Below are 20,081 nucleotides of genomic sequence, written 5' to 3'. Positions count from 1 at the left end.
ATGAATCTTCCCAGAAGGTAGTATGTTATTCATTTTAGTATCTAAATTAAACTAGTGGGAAGGTATACAAGGTACTAGGACCTACACCACAGTTGCTCGTCAGAGTTAGTAGAATATGGTGTCTTTAGTTCTTAATCCTGAATGATTTTCAACCCATCTTTTTTCTTTCTTTTTTAAAATTCTACTTCAAATAAGCAAAACAAATTCATGATAAGACACATATATCTAAGGCCAAAAAGCGATAGAGCTAATGTCTCACTTGAAGAGGGGTCCTCTCTGCACTTCATACTGATATTCTCAGTAGCATTTAATACATGCGTTGTAGGTACTAGTCGGGTAGTTAGGGAACTCTTTGGATGAGGACTGTCCTGGTTATCTTTTAAAGCAAATTAAGAAAATAAGATGTCAATATTAGTAAAAGAAGTGTTTCCGTTGGTATTTCACTTTTCAAACATTATATGATGGGCATACGTCTTTAAAGTACATATGTACAGTAATTTTTAAATCTGTCACTGAAATTCTCTAATGACTACATTGAACCCCCCCCCCAATCTGTTACCAGCAAAATATTTAAATATCTGGAAATACAGCTCTTACTTTCAATATGTAAATTACGCATTTGTGGCATACCAAAAAAATAAAAGGTTATCAATTACATCAAATGTGGCAATTTAAATCCAGGAAGCAGAAATATTTATAACCACCTTCACTTGTTCTAAGCGTTGGAGCAGGACCATCCAACAGAGTTTTTTACAGTAATGGAAACATGCAAAATCTGTGCTGTCTGAAATGACAGCCACTGGTCGCAAGGGGTATCAATACTGAGCACTTCGGACAATGCTAGTGCAAAGAAAGAGCTGAATTTTAAAATTTCATTTGATTTAAATTAACCTAAACAGCCAAATGCGACTGATGGCCACCATTACTAGTGTAGTTAGAGGTGTTTTTTCATGAATTGAGGAAAAGAGATTTACATGTAATATTTCCATAAGGATAATTTGATCATAAATTGATTTCCTGTTCTTGAGAACATTTACTTAATGGTGGGGAAAATAAGAGATAAAATTGGTTAATACTTAGAGGGAGAATATGTGAAGTCTTCTAATTACAGGACAGCTGTACCATCTGTGACTGAGGGAGCTGCCCAGAAGAGGTGCCAGCTGGGGGTTTCTAAGCCTGATAAGGTGACCATAAAACTATAGACAATGTATTTTATTATCATCTCTCTGGATTATTCACAGACTATACTTAGTAATAATCATAAAGTGGGGACATCAGCATGAAACTAATACCCCTCTCAGTCGATACATATATCTTTACAAAGCTTTCTAAAAAAATTCAATTGTGGGAGTTCCCACTGTGGCTCAGGTGTAATGAATCTGACTAGTACCCATGAGGTTCGGTCCCTGGCCTCGCTCAGTGGGTTAAGGATCCAGTGTCACCATGAGCTGTGGTGCAGGTTGCAGACGCGGCTTGGATCTGGTATTGATGTGGCTGTGGTGTAGGCCAGCAGCTACAGCTCCAATTCGACTCCTAGCCTGGAAACTTCCATATGCTCCATGTGTGGCCCTATAAAGAAAAAAAAAAAAAAAATTCAATCATACTGAATACTGGAATTTGGAAAAAAAAAAAAAAGCAAAAACCTTTAAAAAGGACTTGAATATAACCATTTAAGAGAACCATTTTAGAGCTAGCAAGACTCCTAGAAATTATGTAGTCCAACAGGCCAATGTTTCAGATAAGGACGCTGAAGCTAAAAAAGATAAAAGCCCCATTGGCAATCGATTAGGGACAGAATCAGAACAGGAAACATGGGGCTCTTGACTCCCCGTTAGTGTATGTTGTGTATTTATTTATTACCGTGCTTCTCGTACTGGTGTCTGCAACAATCAAGCTTTACGTTTAACTTATCTAGTCAAATTACAAATAGATCAAAATACAGACTGGCCCCTTACCTTTAGCATTTGAACATTTTGACATGGTGACTTCTTTCCCTTCAGTCAAAACTTCTTTTTCATCCACTCCAAGAAATATGATCCTCTGTGGAACGTGGCAGTCACCTCCTAGGACAATAACTTACTGTCAGGGGCAGTGGTGACGGAAAGCTGTACAAAGCTGTCTTTCAATACAGGATGATGCTCCTCTAAGATATGCCTCCTGCCTACTCTTATGTAAACGTTTCTCAGTGATACCATCACCATCCCTAATCATTTATGTTCAGATTAATATGTGTGCATATATATACGCATATGAATATACAGTTTGTAGACTTACAAAGAGGTAATTGTAGGAAAATTCACAGTTCACACGCCTTTCCGTGTAACCATCACTGCTTCCACCCTTTACTACACTTTAGAGATCCTCAGAGTGGATATATTTTATCTTCCATTTAATACCTTCAGATAGGTGAGAGTAGTTTTTATATTCCCTAAAGATCTATTTTCTAGGATAAATATCCAGAGGTACTTTGAATATTACTTAAACACTTAATTCCAGATCCTTCACCACACAAGTTACCCTTGCTTAACATAAAATATTTGTTTCAAGGAACCTTTTTAGAAAATGATGCACAAATGTGGACTGCTCTGTACAGAAATCGTTGGAACCAGTACGATAATAGCTGACATTTATGGAGCATCTTTCTATAGGTCAGATATTCTACTGAGTATTTTAAACGACATCACATTTCATTATCTTCCTATACTACTACTACTAATTCACTGTGAGTTTACCTTATCAATTTAGTAGCTGGAACACATTTACTGAATCACTTTGAAACCTTGTGGCCAATAAGAGCATTCTATTTTTCCTCACTATCTGTATCATGTCAGGTCTTTGCCAACTTGAAGAAAACCTACCAGTGATGCCTTGAACTGAAATGCAAGAGGTTCTGTTCATCACAGTCTGAGTGTGCCTTAGCACGTGAACTTCCACTCATCTCTGAATTTTATCAACGTCTCTATACGTCCCGTCACTCGACTGTTTAAACAGAAAATCGTCTATTCTACAAATAACTACAGAGTGTGCATCATGTGCCAAACCCTCTACTACAGAGATTCGTCTAGAGCAATAGATGGTACACAATTTCTGCCCTCAAGATTATTCAAAGCTAACAACAAAAATGTTGATGAAACCAATTAGTTATGAGAAAGAAAATTCAGATCCATTTATTATATGGTGATATATTCAGCATCCATCAGTCATAAATGAACTCACCTCCATTTTCAAAAGCAGCAATGTCAGTCCTTGGTTTCCCATCCAGTGATGCTTTCATCTCCCCTTGCCTTTCAGAGAGGCTAAATTTTGTTGGAACTGTCAGACCATCCCCTAGAAATTAAGGGAAAAATAATCACTCCGGGAACCATTAGGTGCTTAGATAATTTTATGATAGAATTTATGAAGACAGTAAAAAACTAAAATTTAATGCAAGTATTGTTTGCATGGTGATTGGATGAACAATAAATTTATATATATATATATAAATTTTAAGCAAATTTATAATCATCAAGGAAACAGCAAGCAAGTTTATTTTCCTATGTGGATGATGTATCAAGTGGCAATTTTAAAATTTAAGCAATCTAACACAATAGTGTATATATGTTCACTGTATTTGATGTACTTTTGGTATAATGAATTTTATATTTCTTTGTTTTTATCTGATACTCACCATGAACAAATTGAGTAAAAAGTATTAGGTCTACTATTGATAAAAATGCTAATCATACTGATAATTCTCACCACTTTCCTTATACATCTCTAGATAATTTTCTAAACTAAATCATTAAAAGGTGAATGAAAAAAACCTATGGCAGGAGTTCCCACTGCGGCAATGGGATCGACAGCATCCCTGCAGCTCTAGGACGCAGGTTCAATCCCTGCCCAGCAGAGTGGGTTAAAAGATCCACAGCTGCAGCTCGGATCTGATCCCTGGCCTGGGAACTTCATAGGCCATGGAGGGGTCAAAAAAGGAAGAGAAAAAAGAAGAAAAAAAGCTACGACAATTTGACACAAAATGTGATTCTAGATTGGATTCTAAACCAAGAAAAAAACATCATTTTGGCATAAAGGACATTGACGGTACAACTGGTGAAATTTTTTTTTTAAGTCTGTAAATGATACTGTGTCAGTGATAACCTCCTGGTTTGGATATTTATGCTGCATTTCTGTGAGAGGTAGGTAGGGGCATCACGCCTGCAGCGTACGCTCACACGTGGAAAAACAACAACAACGTGTGAATTTAGAGAGAGAGACTGAAAAATCAAGTGTGGAAAATGCTAACATTGGGGAAAACCTGAGTAAAAAGTGTTCATGACTCACTGAAATTATTTTAAAATAAAAAACTTTTTTAAAACCATAATATAAAGCGACAGTGCATATAACTGTCTTTGTAACCTGCCATTTTTTAATATTCATTGCTAACTCGTGTTGTTTCATTTCGTTATTGTCTTTTTCTTTTTTCTTGTCTGCAAAATTCAGTCTTCACTAGAAGACTCACCTATCAGCTAGATCTTTGCGATTGTCTCTGCCTTCTGATGGCATGTTGCTGCCACCTACCGCCACATCTTTAAATGGTTTGCCCTACACAGGGACTTCCAAGACAGTCTGTTTATCCTACTCTCATCTTGATCCTAGGAGACTTTCCCAACTATCTTTTTTTTTTTTTTAATAGAGGAGGGCAAGAAAACTACTTTAGCTCATGGCACCCATATATTTTTCTCTGAGTTCCTTGTTTTATGTCTAGAAAATAATATTCTTCTTATCTCGCCTTCAAGGGCAAAATGTTCACCAACAGAAAATCAGATTCACCAGAATGTAAGATCCATGAAAGGCACAGCTTGGAATTACTCGCCTGCATCGCCCCTGGTACACAAGAGGCACTCATTCCATGAATGAATGTACGCTTGTTCTGCTGCTAATGTTGTTGCGTGATCTCCCTTGTGTCCTCTATGGCTAAGTTTTCCTTTCTACTTATAAAGAAAAATCTACACCTGTTTCACAAGGCGTTTCATTTTCACAGACAAATAAAACTGGGGAAAACGAATTATTTACAGAATTACCGCATTGGGGGGGGTGTCGTGTCACCATGTGTTTATGAAGCCTATTCATTCTGTGGTTCCGGGGAAAAATATAATTACATGAATAGCAGCTTTTCATATTAAATTTAGGTGTCCGATAGAATCACTTCCTTATCACTCTCAATTCTGATGTATTATTTATCATCTGACTCTAGTGCACACCTTACTAAATAATTCACAGCCTATTACACCGAGTATCTCTTACTCATCACCTTGAAATGCTTCCTTTTCATCTCTTACCTTCTTGCAATTCACTGCCATTTTCCAAAGGCTTTTCTAACTCTTTTTCCACTGTAGAGGCTATGCTTTTAGAAGATGAAATATCTGGAGGAGTGTGAAATCTGTAGTATTCACCTAATCGCCACAAGAAAATTAATGGTTAGTATATTTGTCACACCAAATATTAGAAAGTCCACAAATGTGTGATTTCTTACCAGATTTATAACACATCTCCTTTATTGCTCTTTTTTCTTCAATTTCTTCAGGCGTCTTTGTCCATAAACTAGAAGCATCTATAGGATATATTGTTTTTAAATTAAATTGTCCCAAATCCAAATAATCTGAAAATTTATAAGCCAGAATGAAAAATCCCAAACATTGTTCTCATGAACAGATGCGTGTTTTAAAAACATTTTAAATCAATAATTTGCATGCCGGCAAATGTTTCTAATTGCTGTATCAGAAGAATCGGTCAAGAGAAAAGCAAGAATCGGTCAAGAGAAAAGGAAGGGCTAATTATACATGATGTGTCTTGAGAAGCTGGAGGTGTAGGTTCACATTTGAGATCATGTTTATTTGTGTGGGGGAGGAAGATGCAGGTCTGGGACCATGGACCCACAGCAGAAAAGGACGCATATCCGCCCTCTGCTTCTTCCTCAAAGTTCGATTTTAAAATTAAAGGCTGGAGAATGGGTTATGCTGTATCCTCCTGAGGTTTCAGGGCTTCCTGACTCGGGGTCAGAGGCACAAATCCCTCCTGAGTTTCTTTCTGTAGTGTGACAGCTACAGAGAAAATGAACCTTGAGTCCTTTCAATGTGCCCACCTTCTGTGTCTCCATTAAAGGGTACCTTCCAGGGCAGAGGCAGACAAAGAGTTGATTTTTCTGCACGTTTATTTTGGCTGTACATAGGCATCAACACTGTGGTGCTGTGATGATACTGGAGAAGAGGCTGGACTACAATGCAAAGGACCTACTTCTTTGTTTATACTTCTGCAGGGATTACTTGGGATGATGCTGATGAGAGTGCTTTGAAAATTAGAAACTACTCTTTTGATCTCTATATAACTGCAAGGATTAAATGTGAGACAGATAGGCGTAATCATGTAATAGAGTGATATATCCATGTTGGTATACAGAATTAAGTTCTATAAATCAATGGTAACAGTGTTAAGTTATACACACACAAAAAACAGGCTAGTAGTATCCCTATGGGCATCTATACATATTAAAACATGAGCTCTGTCTCCTAGACATCATGCAACAAAAACCTTCCCATCCAAATAAGCATAAGCATATGTGTAGACATAGAATAAAATTACAACACAATGAACTGAATAAAATTAAAGCTATTTTCTGACCAAAATCTGTCTTAACATATTACATTATAAACTTCTAATAATAAAACAAATAGGTAATGAAATATTCTGAGGTTTGGGGGTGTACATTGTAAGTCTGAGAAGTTTTACTGACCATTTTGTTCATCTCCTTCCTCCTCTTCTTCCTCAAAATTCGTTTTTAACACTAAGGGATGGTGAATAGGTCGTGATATATTCTCCTGAGGTTTCAGAGGTTCCTGACTCTGGGCTGGGGGTGAAATGCCTTCCTGAGTTTCTTTCTGTAGAGTGATATCTAGAGAAAAAAAAATGCAATGCTTCAGTCCTTTCGAGACAGACATTATGAGCATGCTCCATGATCAACCGCTGTCCTCCTGCATATTTTGTTCAAAGGCATCTTTTCTTATTTCTGGAAAGGTTATTAAAATGACGTACCAGGGAGTTCCCGTCGTGGCGCAGTGGTTAACGAATCCGACTAGGAACCATGAGGTTGCGGGTTCGGTCCCTGCCCTTGCTCAGTGGGTTAACGGTCCGGCGTTGCCGTGAGCTGTGGTGTAGGTTGCAGACGCGGCTCGGATCCCGCGTTGCTGTGGCTCTGGCGTAGGCCGGTGGCTACGGCTCCGATTAGACCCCTAGCCTGGGAACCTCCATATGCCGCGGGAGCGGCCCAAGAAATAACAACAACAAAAGACAAAAAAAAAAAAAAAAAAAAAAAAAAAAAAAAAAAAAAATGACGTACCAAAGAAAACATATTACTAGCAAGGTGTGTAAAAACATGCTATTTCATAGACTTTAGATAGTAATTGCAGCCATGACTTGGTATATGTCACACCTTTGGTATAAAAACAAAGTGATCATAAACATTACTATACTCTTGCACTGTATCCGCGGGATAAGAATAACAAATTAACAAAAGCAAACTCATATAAGGCATAGCTTATAATGGCAGAGTATATATGTTCAAAAGAGGAAAAAATCTAATGGTTCTCATTTTCTGTGGCTGGGGGACATGAGAATAATACCTTCAGATTCCTCTATTGACTACACATGGGTTGAAGTGACCAAAGCTTTAGGTCATATTTAAATATTCTGCAACCTTCAAAATTAACCAGCAAATAACAGAAAAATCTAGTGAACATATGCATGATCTATCATTACTTATTCGGCTCCCTTTGTTTTTCAAACTAATAGTTATCAAATTTGGCTAATTTATCAGAGCAACTAGAGAAATCATTCAAATCACATTTTGGGTCTCTGCTTTCCAAAATTCTTATTCAGCAGGTCTAGATTAAAGCCTGGAAATCTGATACGCTTTTTTAAATGTGTCAGATAATTAAAAAATCAGCCAAGTTTGGAAACCAGGGCCCCAAATCGATGATCATCTGTCTGGGGTCCTGGGTCATGGGAAGCCGTTCAATGCGCCATCTCCATAATTTGAAAGCAATCAATCATATTGAAGATCCGTAATTTCGACAACTATTTTTGCCCTAAAATTCGTTTGCCTGAAAACACGCCTCAGTTCACAATAGCCTTCACTCCACTCAACAAAATCAACGTCTACCTTTCCCTCAGGCTAAAACTATCTATAGTGTATCGCCCCAAAGGGAAATCCTCCTTTACTAATTAATCAGACTGCCGTGGACTTTCTTGATTACCTTGATTTATACACATGTCCACCAGGAGAAGATCACGTTATGATAGACGGAAGATATCCATATCTTAATCCCCCAAAGCTGTGTGTACTTTAGGTATACGAGAAAGAGGAATTAAGACTGCTAATTAGCAGACCTCACGATTGGCAGGTTATTCATATGGGCCCAAGGTAATCAAGAGAATATTTGAAAGTCGGAGGGAGATGCAGAGAAAAGAGAGCCAGGGAAGGAGATGTGAATACGGATACTAGGTCAGAGTGATGCAGTATCAGGATTTGACTACCCATGGCTGACTCCAAAGAAGGATGAAGGGGAACATGAATCCAGGAATAGAGAAGACCTCTAGAAACTGGAAAAAGGAAGGGAACAGATTCTCTCCCAGAATCTCCAGAAGGAATGCAATCCTGGAGACATCTTAATTTTAATTCAAAGAGATCTCCCAAATCTCTGTTAGAGAATTCCAAAATGAGAGAACGACAAGATAATAAACTTGAGTTGGTGAAGCCACTTGATTAGGGGTAATAGCAGTAACAGCAAACAAGTACACGTGGTCTTAGAAAAAGTGCTAAGTCCATGGCGGAATATTCTGAATGCAAATGCATGGTAGAATATGTTGGTAGTTGTTGTTGAAAATTTTGTTTTTTCCATTTCTGGACTGTTAAAGAATATGTCACTCTTGAGAAAAAGTCTTGGCTATCAATGAAAAGAGAGCATGAGTAAAAAAAAAAAAACTGAAGGAAAAACGGCTTTAAGCAGATCTCTTTAGCTATTCTCAATATATGTTCCCAAGACGTGTCATTAGCTGCAAAGAACAGCTTCACTGAACATTCAAAACAGTAAATGTTAAGTCACATTTTTTAAGAGTGATACAATTCATACACTATACAATTCACCCACTGAAATGTATAATGCAATGTTTTATAGTATCCCCACAGAAATGTGCAACCATCACCATGATCAATTTTAGGGTATTAGGATCACCCCAAAAAAGAAACCCATACCCATGAGCAGTTACTCTTCATGTCCACCCAACGTCCCTGGCCCTACACAAAAGCAGCCCTATGCTTTGTTTCTACAATTTTGCTGCTTATGGATATTTCACACGAATGGAATCATGCACTACCCCTTATCATATATAAAATTCGAAAATATTTTCCCTCATCTGCGGGTTGTCTTCACTCTCTTCATGTTATTTCTGAAACACAAAATTTCTAATTTTGATGAAATTCATTTTTTCATTGATTGCTTGTTCTTCTGGTGTCATAAGAAGACTGTGTTACCTGCAGTTTCTTGTAAAAGCTTTGTAATTTTAGCTCTTATATTTAGTTCTTTGAACTATTTTAATTTTTGTGTAGGATATAAAGAAGAAATACAAGTCAATTTTTTAGTGTGGCTCTCCAGTTGTCTTTGCACCATTTTTTTTTCCTTTTTTTTAAGGTCGCAATAGTGGCATATGGGCATATGGAGGGTCCCAGGCTAGCAGGTGAGGGGAAGAATTGGAGCTACAGCTGCTGGCCTACACCACAGCCACAGCAACATGGGATCCAAGCCGCATCTGCGACCTACACCACAGCTCACGGCAATGCCAGATCTTTAACCCATGGAATGAGGTTATGGATCGAACCTGCACCCTCATGGTTACTAGTCAGATTTGCTACAGCTGAGCCACAATGGGAACTCCTGCACCATTTCTTGAAACTACTATTCCATCCCCCATTGAATGGTCTATGAAGCTTTGTCAAAATCGATTGTCCATAAATTGATTTGTGGAAAGGTTTATTTCTGGGCTCTTGACCTTATCTCATTGATCTATATATCAATTTTTATGCCAGTACCAGATGGTCTTGCTCACAGCTTTATAGAAATTTCTAGAAATTGAAATCAGTGTGAGTTCTACAACTCTGATTTTCATTTTCAAGTTTGTTTTTACCATCCTGGGTCCCTTGAATTTCTCTTTACAACACGGGCTTGAACTCGAGGGTCCACTTATACATGGATTTTTTTAAAAATAGTAAATACTACAATACTACACAATCTAAGGTTGACTGAATCTGAGGATGTGGAATTGCGGATATAGAGGAATCATGGATTCAGAGGGCCAACTATAAGTTACACTCGGATTTAAGACTGCTTGGAGGGTCAGCTCCCCTAACCCCCACCATTGTTCAGAGGTCAACTGTTCAATTTAGAATTAGCCTGTCAACTTCTATGAAAAAGTCAGTTGGGATTTTGATAAGGGTGGCATTGAACCTATAGATCAATTTGGAGAGTAGGCCATATTAACAATACAGCCAATCTATGAACATGGTCTATCTTTATACTTTTCAATTTTCTTTAATTTTTTCAACAATATTTTGCAGTTTTAAGTTTTGCAATTCATTTGTTAAAGTAATCCCTAAATATTTCTATGCTCTTGTAAATGGAATAGTTTTTTTATTTCATCCTCAATTTGCTCATTGCTAGTATATGGAAACACAATCAATTATAGTATATTAATCTCATACTCTACAACCTGGCTGAACTTATTAGTTCTAATAGTTTAAAACAAATTTTTAGAAGGTTCTAAATAAAAGATCATTTACAAATAAAGATAATTTTACTTCCTTCTTTCCAATCTGAAGGCCTTTTACTTAGCTTTATTGCCCAATTCCCCTGGCTTGAATATAAGTGGCAAGAAAAAAAATCTTTTGTCTTTTTTCTGATTCAGGGGAAAAGCTTTCAGTCATACCACTAAGTATGATATTAGCTGTGGATTTTTCATATATGTCCTTTATCAGGTTGAAGAAGTTACCATCTATTTTTAGTTTGTTGAGTGTTTTCATTATCATGAAAGGGTGCTAAGTTTTGTCAAATGCCTTTTATTCATATATTATGAGGACTATGTGTACTGCAGTAATTGATTTTTTCTTTTTTAAGGGCCACAGGTCCAGCACATGGAAGTTCCCAGGCTAGGGTTGAATCAGAGCTGCAGCTGCAGACCTACACCACAGTCACAGCAATGCCAGAGACGAGCTGCATCTGTGACCGACACCACAGCTCTTGGCAACGCTGGATCCTTAACGCGCTGAGAAAGACCAGGGATCAAACATGAATTCTCATGGATAATAGCCAGGTTTCCTCTGAGCCACAATGGGAACTCCATAATTGAGTTTTTGAAGTTAAACCAATGTTGCATTTCTGGGATAAATACCACTTGGTCATGAACTATAATCATTTTTTCTTTAAATTGCTGCATTTAGTTTTCTAGAATTTTATTGAGTATTTTTGTGTCTGTATTCCCTATACTACTTGTAATATATTGCATGTGTTACAAACACAAAAACACATTTTTATAATTATTACTTTATACAACTTTATATTTCTTAAAGGATCTGAGATGAGAAGGAAGATATATTTAATCTGTCTTGGAAAAATATGCATTTTTCTATTATGTAGTAAACATTTACTATTTTTGCTTCCCCTATAGCCATCCCTCTCCTTGTTTTAGGTAAGGCCATCAGCTTTGCTTTGGGGAATACCTTTTTCTCATCTTCAGTCCATTTAACTTGATTGACCATGACCTCTTAGGTACCAAGATTAGCTATTCCTCTGGTCTGAACAGATGTTAGGGATGAGCCTATTTCCCATATTATTAGATGATGTTCAATATTAAGCTTTAGCTGGAAAAAACTGTACTTCTCCTGAGGTTATCGCGATGAGGAGGATGAGGAGGATGATGGTATCAAGTGCTTCTTCTTTGCCAGGTGTTCTTCTAAACTCTTAGGTATTAATTCATTAAATGTCAAAATAATCCCACAACATAGGTACTACTACTACTTATATTATACAGATGAAGAAATAGGGCCACAGAGATATTAAGTTACCCAAAATTATGGTGGTAATTATGTGGCAAGTTGAAATGTTTGTTCGTTTGTTTGGTTGGTTTTGTTTTGTTTTTGTCTTTTTTTTTTTTTAGGGCCACACCCGTGGCATATGGAGGTTCCCAGGCTAGGGGTCTAATCAGAATTGTTGCCACCAGCCTACACCACAACCACAGCAATGCTGGATCTGAGCCGCATCTGAAATCTACACCACAACTCATGGCAATGCCAGGTCCTTAACCCACTGAGCGAGACCGGGGATGGAACCTGCAGCCTCATGGTTCCTAGTCGGATTTGTTAACCACTGAGCCACAACGGGAACTCCATGAGTTGAGATTTTAACGAAGTCTGGCCCAGAGTTCTCCACTGATTATTATGCCTCCAGAATTTAGGAAGCTTCTGGGGCAACTACATCATACGGAAAAAAACCAACCAGCCCAGCTCCAAGAGGAAACAAAGGCGAGCCTAGAGCCCATCAGGTCTGAGGTCAGCTCTGTCCTTAATCTCTTCAGATATGTGAACCAATCGTTTTTCTCCTCCTGAAATCAGATTGAGTTGAAATTTTCCTCTTAAAATCAGTGGTGTGCTGGAGTGGGCTCAGATCAGCAGGTGAGAACTGACAAATTTTCAGCAATACAGCCAAGGGCCAGGTTCCATTTCTCATAAATGCACTTCATTTTTTTAAAAAGTCATAAACATTGGGAGTTCCCATCATGGTGCAGTGGTTAACGAATCCAACTAGGAACCATGAGGTTACGGGTTCGATCCCTGGCCTTGCTCAGTGGGTTAAAGATCCAGTGTTGCCGTGAGCTGTGGTGTAGGTCGCAGACGCAGCTTGGATCCTGCATTGCTGTGGCTCTGGCATAGGCCAGTGGCTATAGCTCCGATTCGACCCCTAGCCTGGGAACCTCCATATGTTGTGGGAAGCAGCCCTAAAAATGGCAAAAAAAAAAAAAAAAATCATAAATATTTAGTTTCTATAGTCCTAAAATGCAAATGTGTGGACATCTCAAATGTGATTAACAAATGTTAGCCCTGGGAACTAATATTTGTGTACCTTCCCTGATATTTTTGCACTTTTAGAAGCACTTTAGATCATAGATGAGAGTAGACAGTATCCAGTGAGGCTGAGGAATCTCCTAGCCAAACACTACCTGTCCTAGTGGGTGGTGTTTATTCAATCCCCCTCCCCCTCCTCCAAAAAGGGAAGAACTGAATTGAAAGGTTTTTTTCTTTTATAACTATTCATAATTGCCTTACTCTGTGTCTTATCCACCCCCCCCCACAGCTAGTCTGTCAAAGTGTTAAGTTATTTAAAAAACATGTATTAGACAATGTTTTTTTCAAGACTTATAATAAAAGTTCACGTACATATATTCATTTAGGCTAAGACCTTCTAAAGAGAGCTGACCCAAGATCTGTTGAAGATGGCCAGTCTGCTGTCCAAGGCACCTCCCAGACACTGACTTAGAATAAGTAGAAGTATCCATTCAAGTGTTTATTACAGAACAACATGGCGACAGGCAAGGAGAGGAACAGTCACTTCAATGTGGCCCCTATGGAAGTTCCAGGCTAGAAGTCAAATCGGAGCTGAAGCTTCCAGCCTACATCACAGATCCAAGCCTCACCACTGCTTGCAGCCACACCAGATCATTTAACCTACTGAGCGAGGCCAGGGATAGAACCCGCATCCTCATGGATACTAGCTGGGGTCTTAACCTGATGAACCACAATGGAAACTCCCCAAATTTAGGGAGTTTCTTAAGAGGGACAGTGTGTCTGGGTACACTAACCTCTAATTTAAATCATGGGAGAAAAAACAAGTACGTACCCATTAATGCTAGTAAAGAAAATACCTAGCAAATTCCTATAATTTATAGCATTTATCGAGTTGTTTTCTTAGCACTATCATTCTGTTTAACAGCTATTTTCTTTTAAACTTAGAGACGATAACTAGAGGGGCTAGGCCTCTTTTGAAAATGTCTGGTTTAGCAACATTTAAATGAAATCTTTTCCGAAACAGTCCAAAACCTTTTTAATGCATTAGCAGATTAAAGTTTAAATTGCAGAAAGACTAACTGGCAGTTTTATACTCTCCGACAAAAAAAATTCAGGACTCCTGATAATTAGACTTGGTGTTTAAAGATAGCAGACAGTAGCAAATAGACTAATGGAAAATTGCTTTAGGCAAACACCTCACTCTGGAAGAACACTGCTGGTAACTTAGCATTGCCAAGGCTCCAATTCACCTATTTAATATGGCCCATGTGATGGGTCTCAATTCCTTGAGCAGAGGGCCTAGAAATTTTCACAGTTTATGCATTTAAATGCATAAATACTATCTTATTTTAACCAGAAATACCAACTTACACATGAATTGTACAATGCTATGTATGAATCAGTAGTTTTATTTTGCAGTTAAAAAATTGCCACAATCCCACCCTGAATTTATCAATCACGTGCACTAACTGAAATATAAGGGTAGATTTTAATAAAGGCATAACTGTATAACTTAATTTTTGTGAATAGATATTCCTGGAAATATTTGGTCTACAAAAGATCGAATTATACCTCCTGAGGTATTGCAATATATTTAGAATGACTAGATGATGATTCCACTGAGCTTAGTATTTTCCTACAGTCTAAAGCTTGAATCCTCTCTCCTATGGCACAGAAATGTGTCTGGGCAGAGGGAAAAACAGTTACCTACTTAACATGAATAAATACTTCTCAGGACTTCCTGGGGCAGAACTGGCCACCGTGTGAAAGTTAGTACCATGTTCCTAGGTTTGGTACTTAGGATTTTTAAGTAAAGACAACATTCCTGCTCTTCCAGAAATTTCACTCTATGAAGAGGACTCAACCAACAAACAGTAGGTGTAGTGAAGAAGTAAATTTTATGTGAGAAAATGATAAGGGAAACGGCAAAAAGAAAAAAAAAAAAAAAGTAGAGCAAGACCAAGAAGGGTGGGAATGTGCAGAGAGGAAGTGGGGAGGCTTCTGTAATTCGCATGTTCAGGGTACACCTCAGTAAAAGGAGCTAAGACCTAGAAGGGATAAAGGAGCTCCCCATAGGCTGTTGAGAGAAGAAGCTCCTGACCGCCTTCTTCCAGCCCTCACCAGACCTCCCCTTGTGTGTCTCTTCATCTGGCTGTCCCTCTGTGTCCTGTGTGGCATCCTTTATGAAAATGAACGGGTAAACATAAGGAAGCATTTCCCTGAATACTTTGCGCTGTTCTCGCAAATTATTTAATCCAAGGAGAGAGATCATGGGAATCTCCAAATTGCAGCCAAGTCGGACAGAAGCTGTGGGTAACCTGAGCACCTTCTGCCTTGCAGTTGCTGTCTAAAGCGGAAGGCAGTCTTTGCGGACAGAGCCCTTAATCTACGGGATCAGAGCTAAGCCCAGTGAGCGTCAGAATTGAACTCAATGATAGAACACCCAGCTGATGTCTCAGAGACTTGCCTGGTGTAGGAAAAACAACAACAACAACAATAAAACACTGGTCTGGTGTCAGAAGTGTGGTGAGTACAGCAGAGGTGTGAGAGAAAAACAGAAACACACAGGGATATATTTTCTTCTAAAGAAACTGACATGAATAGGAATAAAGAGCAAAATGAAATGAGTCCTGTTGGATTCAAAACAGGTAAGCAGACTTGTCTGCTGCAGATAGAGGAAAGGAATTTTGTTTGTTTCTTTCTTTTTATGGCCCCGACTGCGGCATATGGAAGCTCCTCGGTTGGGATTTGAACTGGGGCTGCAACTGCCACAGCCACAGCAGATCTGAGCAATATCTGTGGCCTATGCCACAGCTTGTGGAAATGCCAGATCCTGAAGAACACGATGTCAGGTTCTTAAGCCACAACAGGAATGCCAGGAAAGGAGTTTTGAGGCAGCAGAGTATTAGCAGCCTATGATCCTGCTTATTCCTTCTCCTGATGGAGGTAGAATGGCAAGGGGGAAAGACTTGGTCCCAGTGCCTGGATCTAGTTTTGACCCTTGAGAGAGGAGAAAGCGTACTCCAGAGTTAAGACCGTCTCTGACACAGATTAAAGAAATTGAAACTTCCAGAAAAGTCAGAATTTATCTTTGACTCCTAGATTCTATATGCAGTAAATGAAGATAAAAATTTGTTCCTAGGACTTAGTCCAAGGTCTCTCTTATCATCCCAATAATTTACACATTGATTTTTACGTTTCCTTTGCCAGAGATGCAGTTTCCATTTTCCTTTAGCCCTGAAAGAGCTAGTCTGAAAGACGGCAGTGTTACCCAAAGACCATTTAGAAAGCAAACTATTACACTAAGTATAAATAATTTAGTACAACGTTCCTCATGAAATAAAATCACTCGACGTAAAACAATGGGACCAAGGTAACCACTTCGTAGGCATAATAACTTTCATCCCAGTACTACTGTTAGTAGCATCACCTACCCATCCCCTACCCATACATCCAAGTTCATTGCGCATCTGTGCTCCAGGCATCATGCAAAGCGTTGCTAAGAAAACTAGTTATGACCCCCACCCTGTGCTGTTCACCGTGAGGAAAAGAAACTCTGACCATACATCAAATATGTATGACGAAGGCTATGAGGCCAGAGTTTTCCAGAAGAAAAGAAGGAAAAGTTGGGGTCATCCATTTCCCAAGGCGTATCTGAAGCAAAGTTTTCAAATCTAAAGGACTGAGATCCTCCAAACTCATCTCAAGAATAATTCCATCACGAGAAGTATGGTGGCCACAGCAGGAGAGTGGAGCACCTGCAGGACTGGGAAACCCGACGCTCCTGACCTCCGAAGCAGGGTTCTCGGTATTTACTGTTATAGGACGTGGTGTTTTCGGTATCCCCTTCCCAGAACCTAGTTTAAGGGTAACTACATGTTAGAACCTCATTATCATTTAGTTGAACTGAAGTATGCCGCTTCTTTTGCAACGATGGGATTGCATTTTCTCCACAACGGAAGTCTTAGGAAGAACCACATACATGGCTCCACTTCTGGCAGCAGAAGTGTGCAAACTAGAGCATCTCCCCGCCTGTGAGACAGGTCTCTGCACTTTCACAGGGAGCAAGGGTCAGTCAAGCCTAAACCTCTTCAGCTTGGCTCCAGTTGTCTTATGATTTGATGAGCGTTTTCCTCTACCTAGTGAGGTCAGTGGTCATCTCATGTTTCAGATGAAATAAAATCCACTTTAGACACACAGTCAGGGGAGGCTTCACTTGATCTGTGTTCATTTTGTTAGCTACCTGATGGCTCATTCTTAGCCTTTATCTCATGGTTTTTGATAAAACTATCCCATGTCATCCATTGGCTAATAAACCGCATGACTCACCTTGTCACACTTTACTTAATGTGCCACTCTGCTGCTATTCCAAAACCAGATTATAATATGGTATGTATATGTTATTCAAGAAATATACTTACTGCTACTTGGTGGCAAAAATAATCCATTGATATTTCGAGGTTTGCTGTGATAAAAGATACAACTGATCTTCACACAACCAAGAGGCTGAGTTTCCCAGAAGCATGAAATACTGCAGTTTTGCTAGACAGAGGAGGTAGGGGAAATGCAGTGATAAGTTTTCATATTCACAATAAATACAATGTGTCCCACACAACACAATGTGACAAAAACTACTGCAATTGCTAATTTAGGGTCATATGTGTTTCTTGGTTTTGAGTTGTTCTAAGCTCTGCTATTTAAAAAGATTCAGTGGATAGTCTTAAAACATACCCACCCATGTTTCTAAGTATTTAAGTGGAGCAAAGAGCAAAATGTCTAAAATTAAGTAATGGAACAAAAACATCATTTCTTTTCTACCGTGTGATCAGAGTCTAGTTCCATATTATTGAAGGGAGATGCGTTTAAAACATGATGCTGCCAAGTCATTCTACCTGCATTTCCATGTGTCTAAATCTGCAAAGTGGATCTAAACATTTTCCTTCTCTCCATAATGAGCACACAGTGTCACTGCCAAGGGCCTCTTCACAGTGTCGGAATCGGCACTGGGAACCCTAAAAGAAAAAAGTAAACAATGTAGAAAACTCAGCATATGGATATTACTGTATAACAACAGATTGCTAATCAATTCAATGAGATCAAATTAAAATTTAAAAAAAACATACTACAAATACAAGACCATAATGTCTAAATTTTAGAAAATTAATCTAAATTTAGTGAGGAACTAAGATAATCCAATGATTAAGTAGTAGGACACGCCACAAGTTACTGATAAATGCTCCTTGTTATTACCAGTTAATCTGTATAATTCACTAAGATAAATATAATCAGTAACACTCAAGCACAATCCAATGACAGAAGGATCTAATTTCTCTTTCTGAAGAAAGCCAGAATTTTTTTTTTTAAAGAATCATCACCGATATTCTACTTGGGGAGATGATGTTTATTCATCATACCCTTTATTAGAGCACTGTTTTCTTAGTCTATGGAGATACTGTGTTTAAATAGGAAAAGTGAATGGAGCTTAAACGTCGTATTATTATGGAATCTTAAGTAATTAGCACTTTGTGTTATACTACATTAAATATATATTTAATATACTTATACCCTTGGTCTTCAAAGAGAAACAATTTTGCCTATATACATATAAACATCTTTATATTCCAACAAAAGCAGATGTGAATTCTTTTAATTAGTGGTTATTTTTAAATTTTATATCTTTTTCACATAAATCCACAGTTGGAAAAACTCTAGGCCATTGTCTTTTGGGCAGAGGGTGGATGACATAGAATAAAAATATCCTATTAGGTTCATCCCTCTTTGCCACATATTTCATGGTCATCTTTTTCTACCCTCTAACTCCCTGTTGTCACTCTCTCTCTCCCTTTTAAAATGGATCTGTGAGACCAGGATAGTGGGCAGGAAACAGAGAAAATGGCATTTTCACTCTTGGCTCCATTTTCCCCATAATCGCAAAATCAATCTGTAACTCACCTTTCTGTGCCTCAGTGTCCTCATGCGTAAAAAGGGAATCAAATGCTTTCCTCACAGATTGTTATAAAAATTATGACTCAGATCCTGTGTGGCTGTGGCTGTGGTGTAGGCTGGCAGCTGTAGCTGTGATTCAGCCCCTAGCCTGGGAATGTCCATGTGCTGAGGGTGAGACCCTAAAGAGACAAAAAAAAAAAAAAAAAACAACCCCAAAACCAAACCAAACAAAAAACAATTACAGGAGATGAGATATTGTGAATACTATTACTATTTTCATTTTTAATTTAATTATTTCTCAAGAACTAAGTGTTTAAGGATACAGTTATGTAATAGGCAAAACTTCTGCCCACGTGTAACAAATTCTATTATTATTTATCACTCCAGGGTTTAACCTCCAAATAACAGGTAACAGAAGTGGAATCTAATTCTTAGAGTCAAAGAGGTTGACTTCTGAGCCGGTCCGTTGTCCTAGCGGAGAAGAAACGCTTTAAAGCAGACACAGCCTATCTTTCTCTGAGCTCATTCTGACCTGAACAGGAAGCTCCAAACATTGACTTTCGACATTTTGTTCCATTGAGACCCATTAATCATAAAAACTTAGATTAAGCTTTTTCCCATTTTAACGTATAAACGTTAATCCTTCATGCTTGGCGAATTTGTGTTACTTCTCTTCCTTTTTCCATGAAATTAAATATGTGCTGTGACTTACATTTTAACAGGGGGAAAATTCAGTAGCGTTTGTTTATAGATTTCAAATAGGGGATGAATTCGATCCAACTGAGTTGGACAGTGACCTTAATTTACTCAAATTTATATGACTGGGATTACATTAATCAAAACAGCATGATGTATCATATAATGTTTCAATAATGTTTCAATATCAGGAACTTAATGTTTCAAGGAGCTATAACACAGGCAGAAGTGCCGCACTGAGGATTTAAAAGTCAATAGGCATGTAACTGGCATATAAAGCGTAGTGTCAGATAATTTC

General features: G+C 38.3%; 1 protein-coding gene and 1 long non-coding RNA gene across 51 annotated transcripts in view; one reads left to right on the top strand and one right to left on the bottom strand.

The window, feature by feature from the left end:
* LOC146403594 (uncharacterized) overlaps positions 1-17,484 on the top strand; it is an 89,944-nt gene extending 72,460 nt beyond the window's left edge. The window contains exon 3 of the long non-coding RNA XR_014804525.1: positions 15,482-17,484. This is a non-coding gene — a long non-coding RNA (uncharacterized LOC146403594). The remainder of the gene's footprint in view (positions 1-15,481) is intronic.
* The window catches only part of C5H12orf50 (chromosome 5 C12orf50 homolog), a 31,058-nt gene that overhangs the window by 6,922 nt on the left and 4,055 nt on the right, over positions 1-20,081 (bottom strand). For 19 of the 50 annotated variants that reach the window (XM_084957653.1, XM_084957648.1, XM_005655736.3 and 16 more), the window contains 8 exons: positions 18,034-18,153; positions 17,563-17,683; positions 6,767-6,925; positions 5,510-5,587; positions 5,316-5,429; positions 3,217-3,327; positions 1,956-2,063; positions 260-376 (listed from right to left, as the gene is read on the bottom strand). In XM_084957653.1, coding sequence (XP_084813779.1) covers positions 260-376; positions 1,956-2,063; positions 3,217-3,327; positions 5,316-5,429; positions 5,510-5,587; positions 6,767-6,925; positions 17,563-17,683; positions 18,034-18,153 — 928 coding nt within the window. Of the gene's footprint in view, positions 1-259; positions 377-1,955; positions 2,064-3,216; positions 3,328-5,315; positions 5,430-5,509; positions 5,636-6,766; positions 6,926-17,562; positions 17,684-18,033; positions 18,154-20,081 lie in introns of all 50 variants that reach the window. The other 31 variants (XM_084957633.1, XM_084957640.1, XM_084957646.1 and 28 more) reach the window with 3 other exon arrangements.

This window comes from Sus scrofa, chromosome 5 (assembly GCF_054392235.1).
Source record: "Sus scrofa isolate SSC_HxYL_T2T_F1_AM1 chromosome 5, Sscrofa_HxYL_maternal_Yorkshire_Landrace_v2.0, whole genome shotgun sequence".
In the NCBI taxonomy this organism is placed as follows: Eukaryota; Metazoa; Chordata; class Mammalia; order Artiodactyla; family Suidae; genus Sus; species Sus scrofa.
The sequence above is the reverse complement of the archived record's forward strand: the minus strand, read 5'-3'. Positions and strand labels throughout refer to the sequence as shown.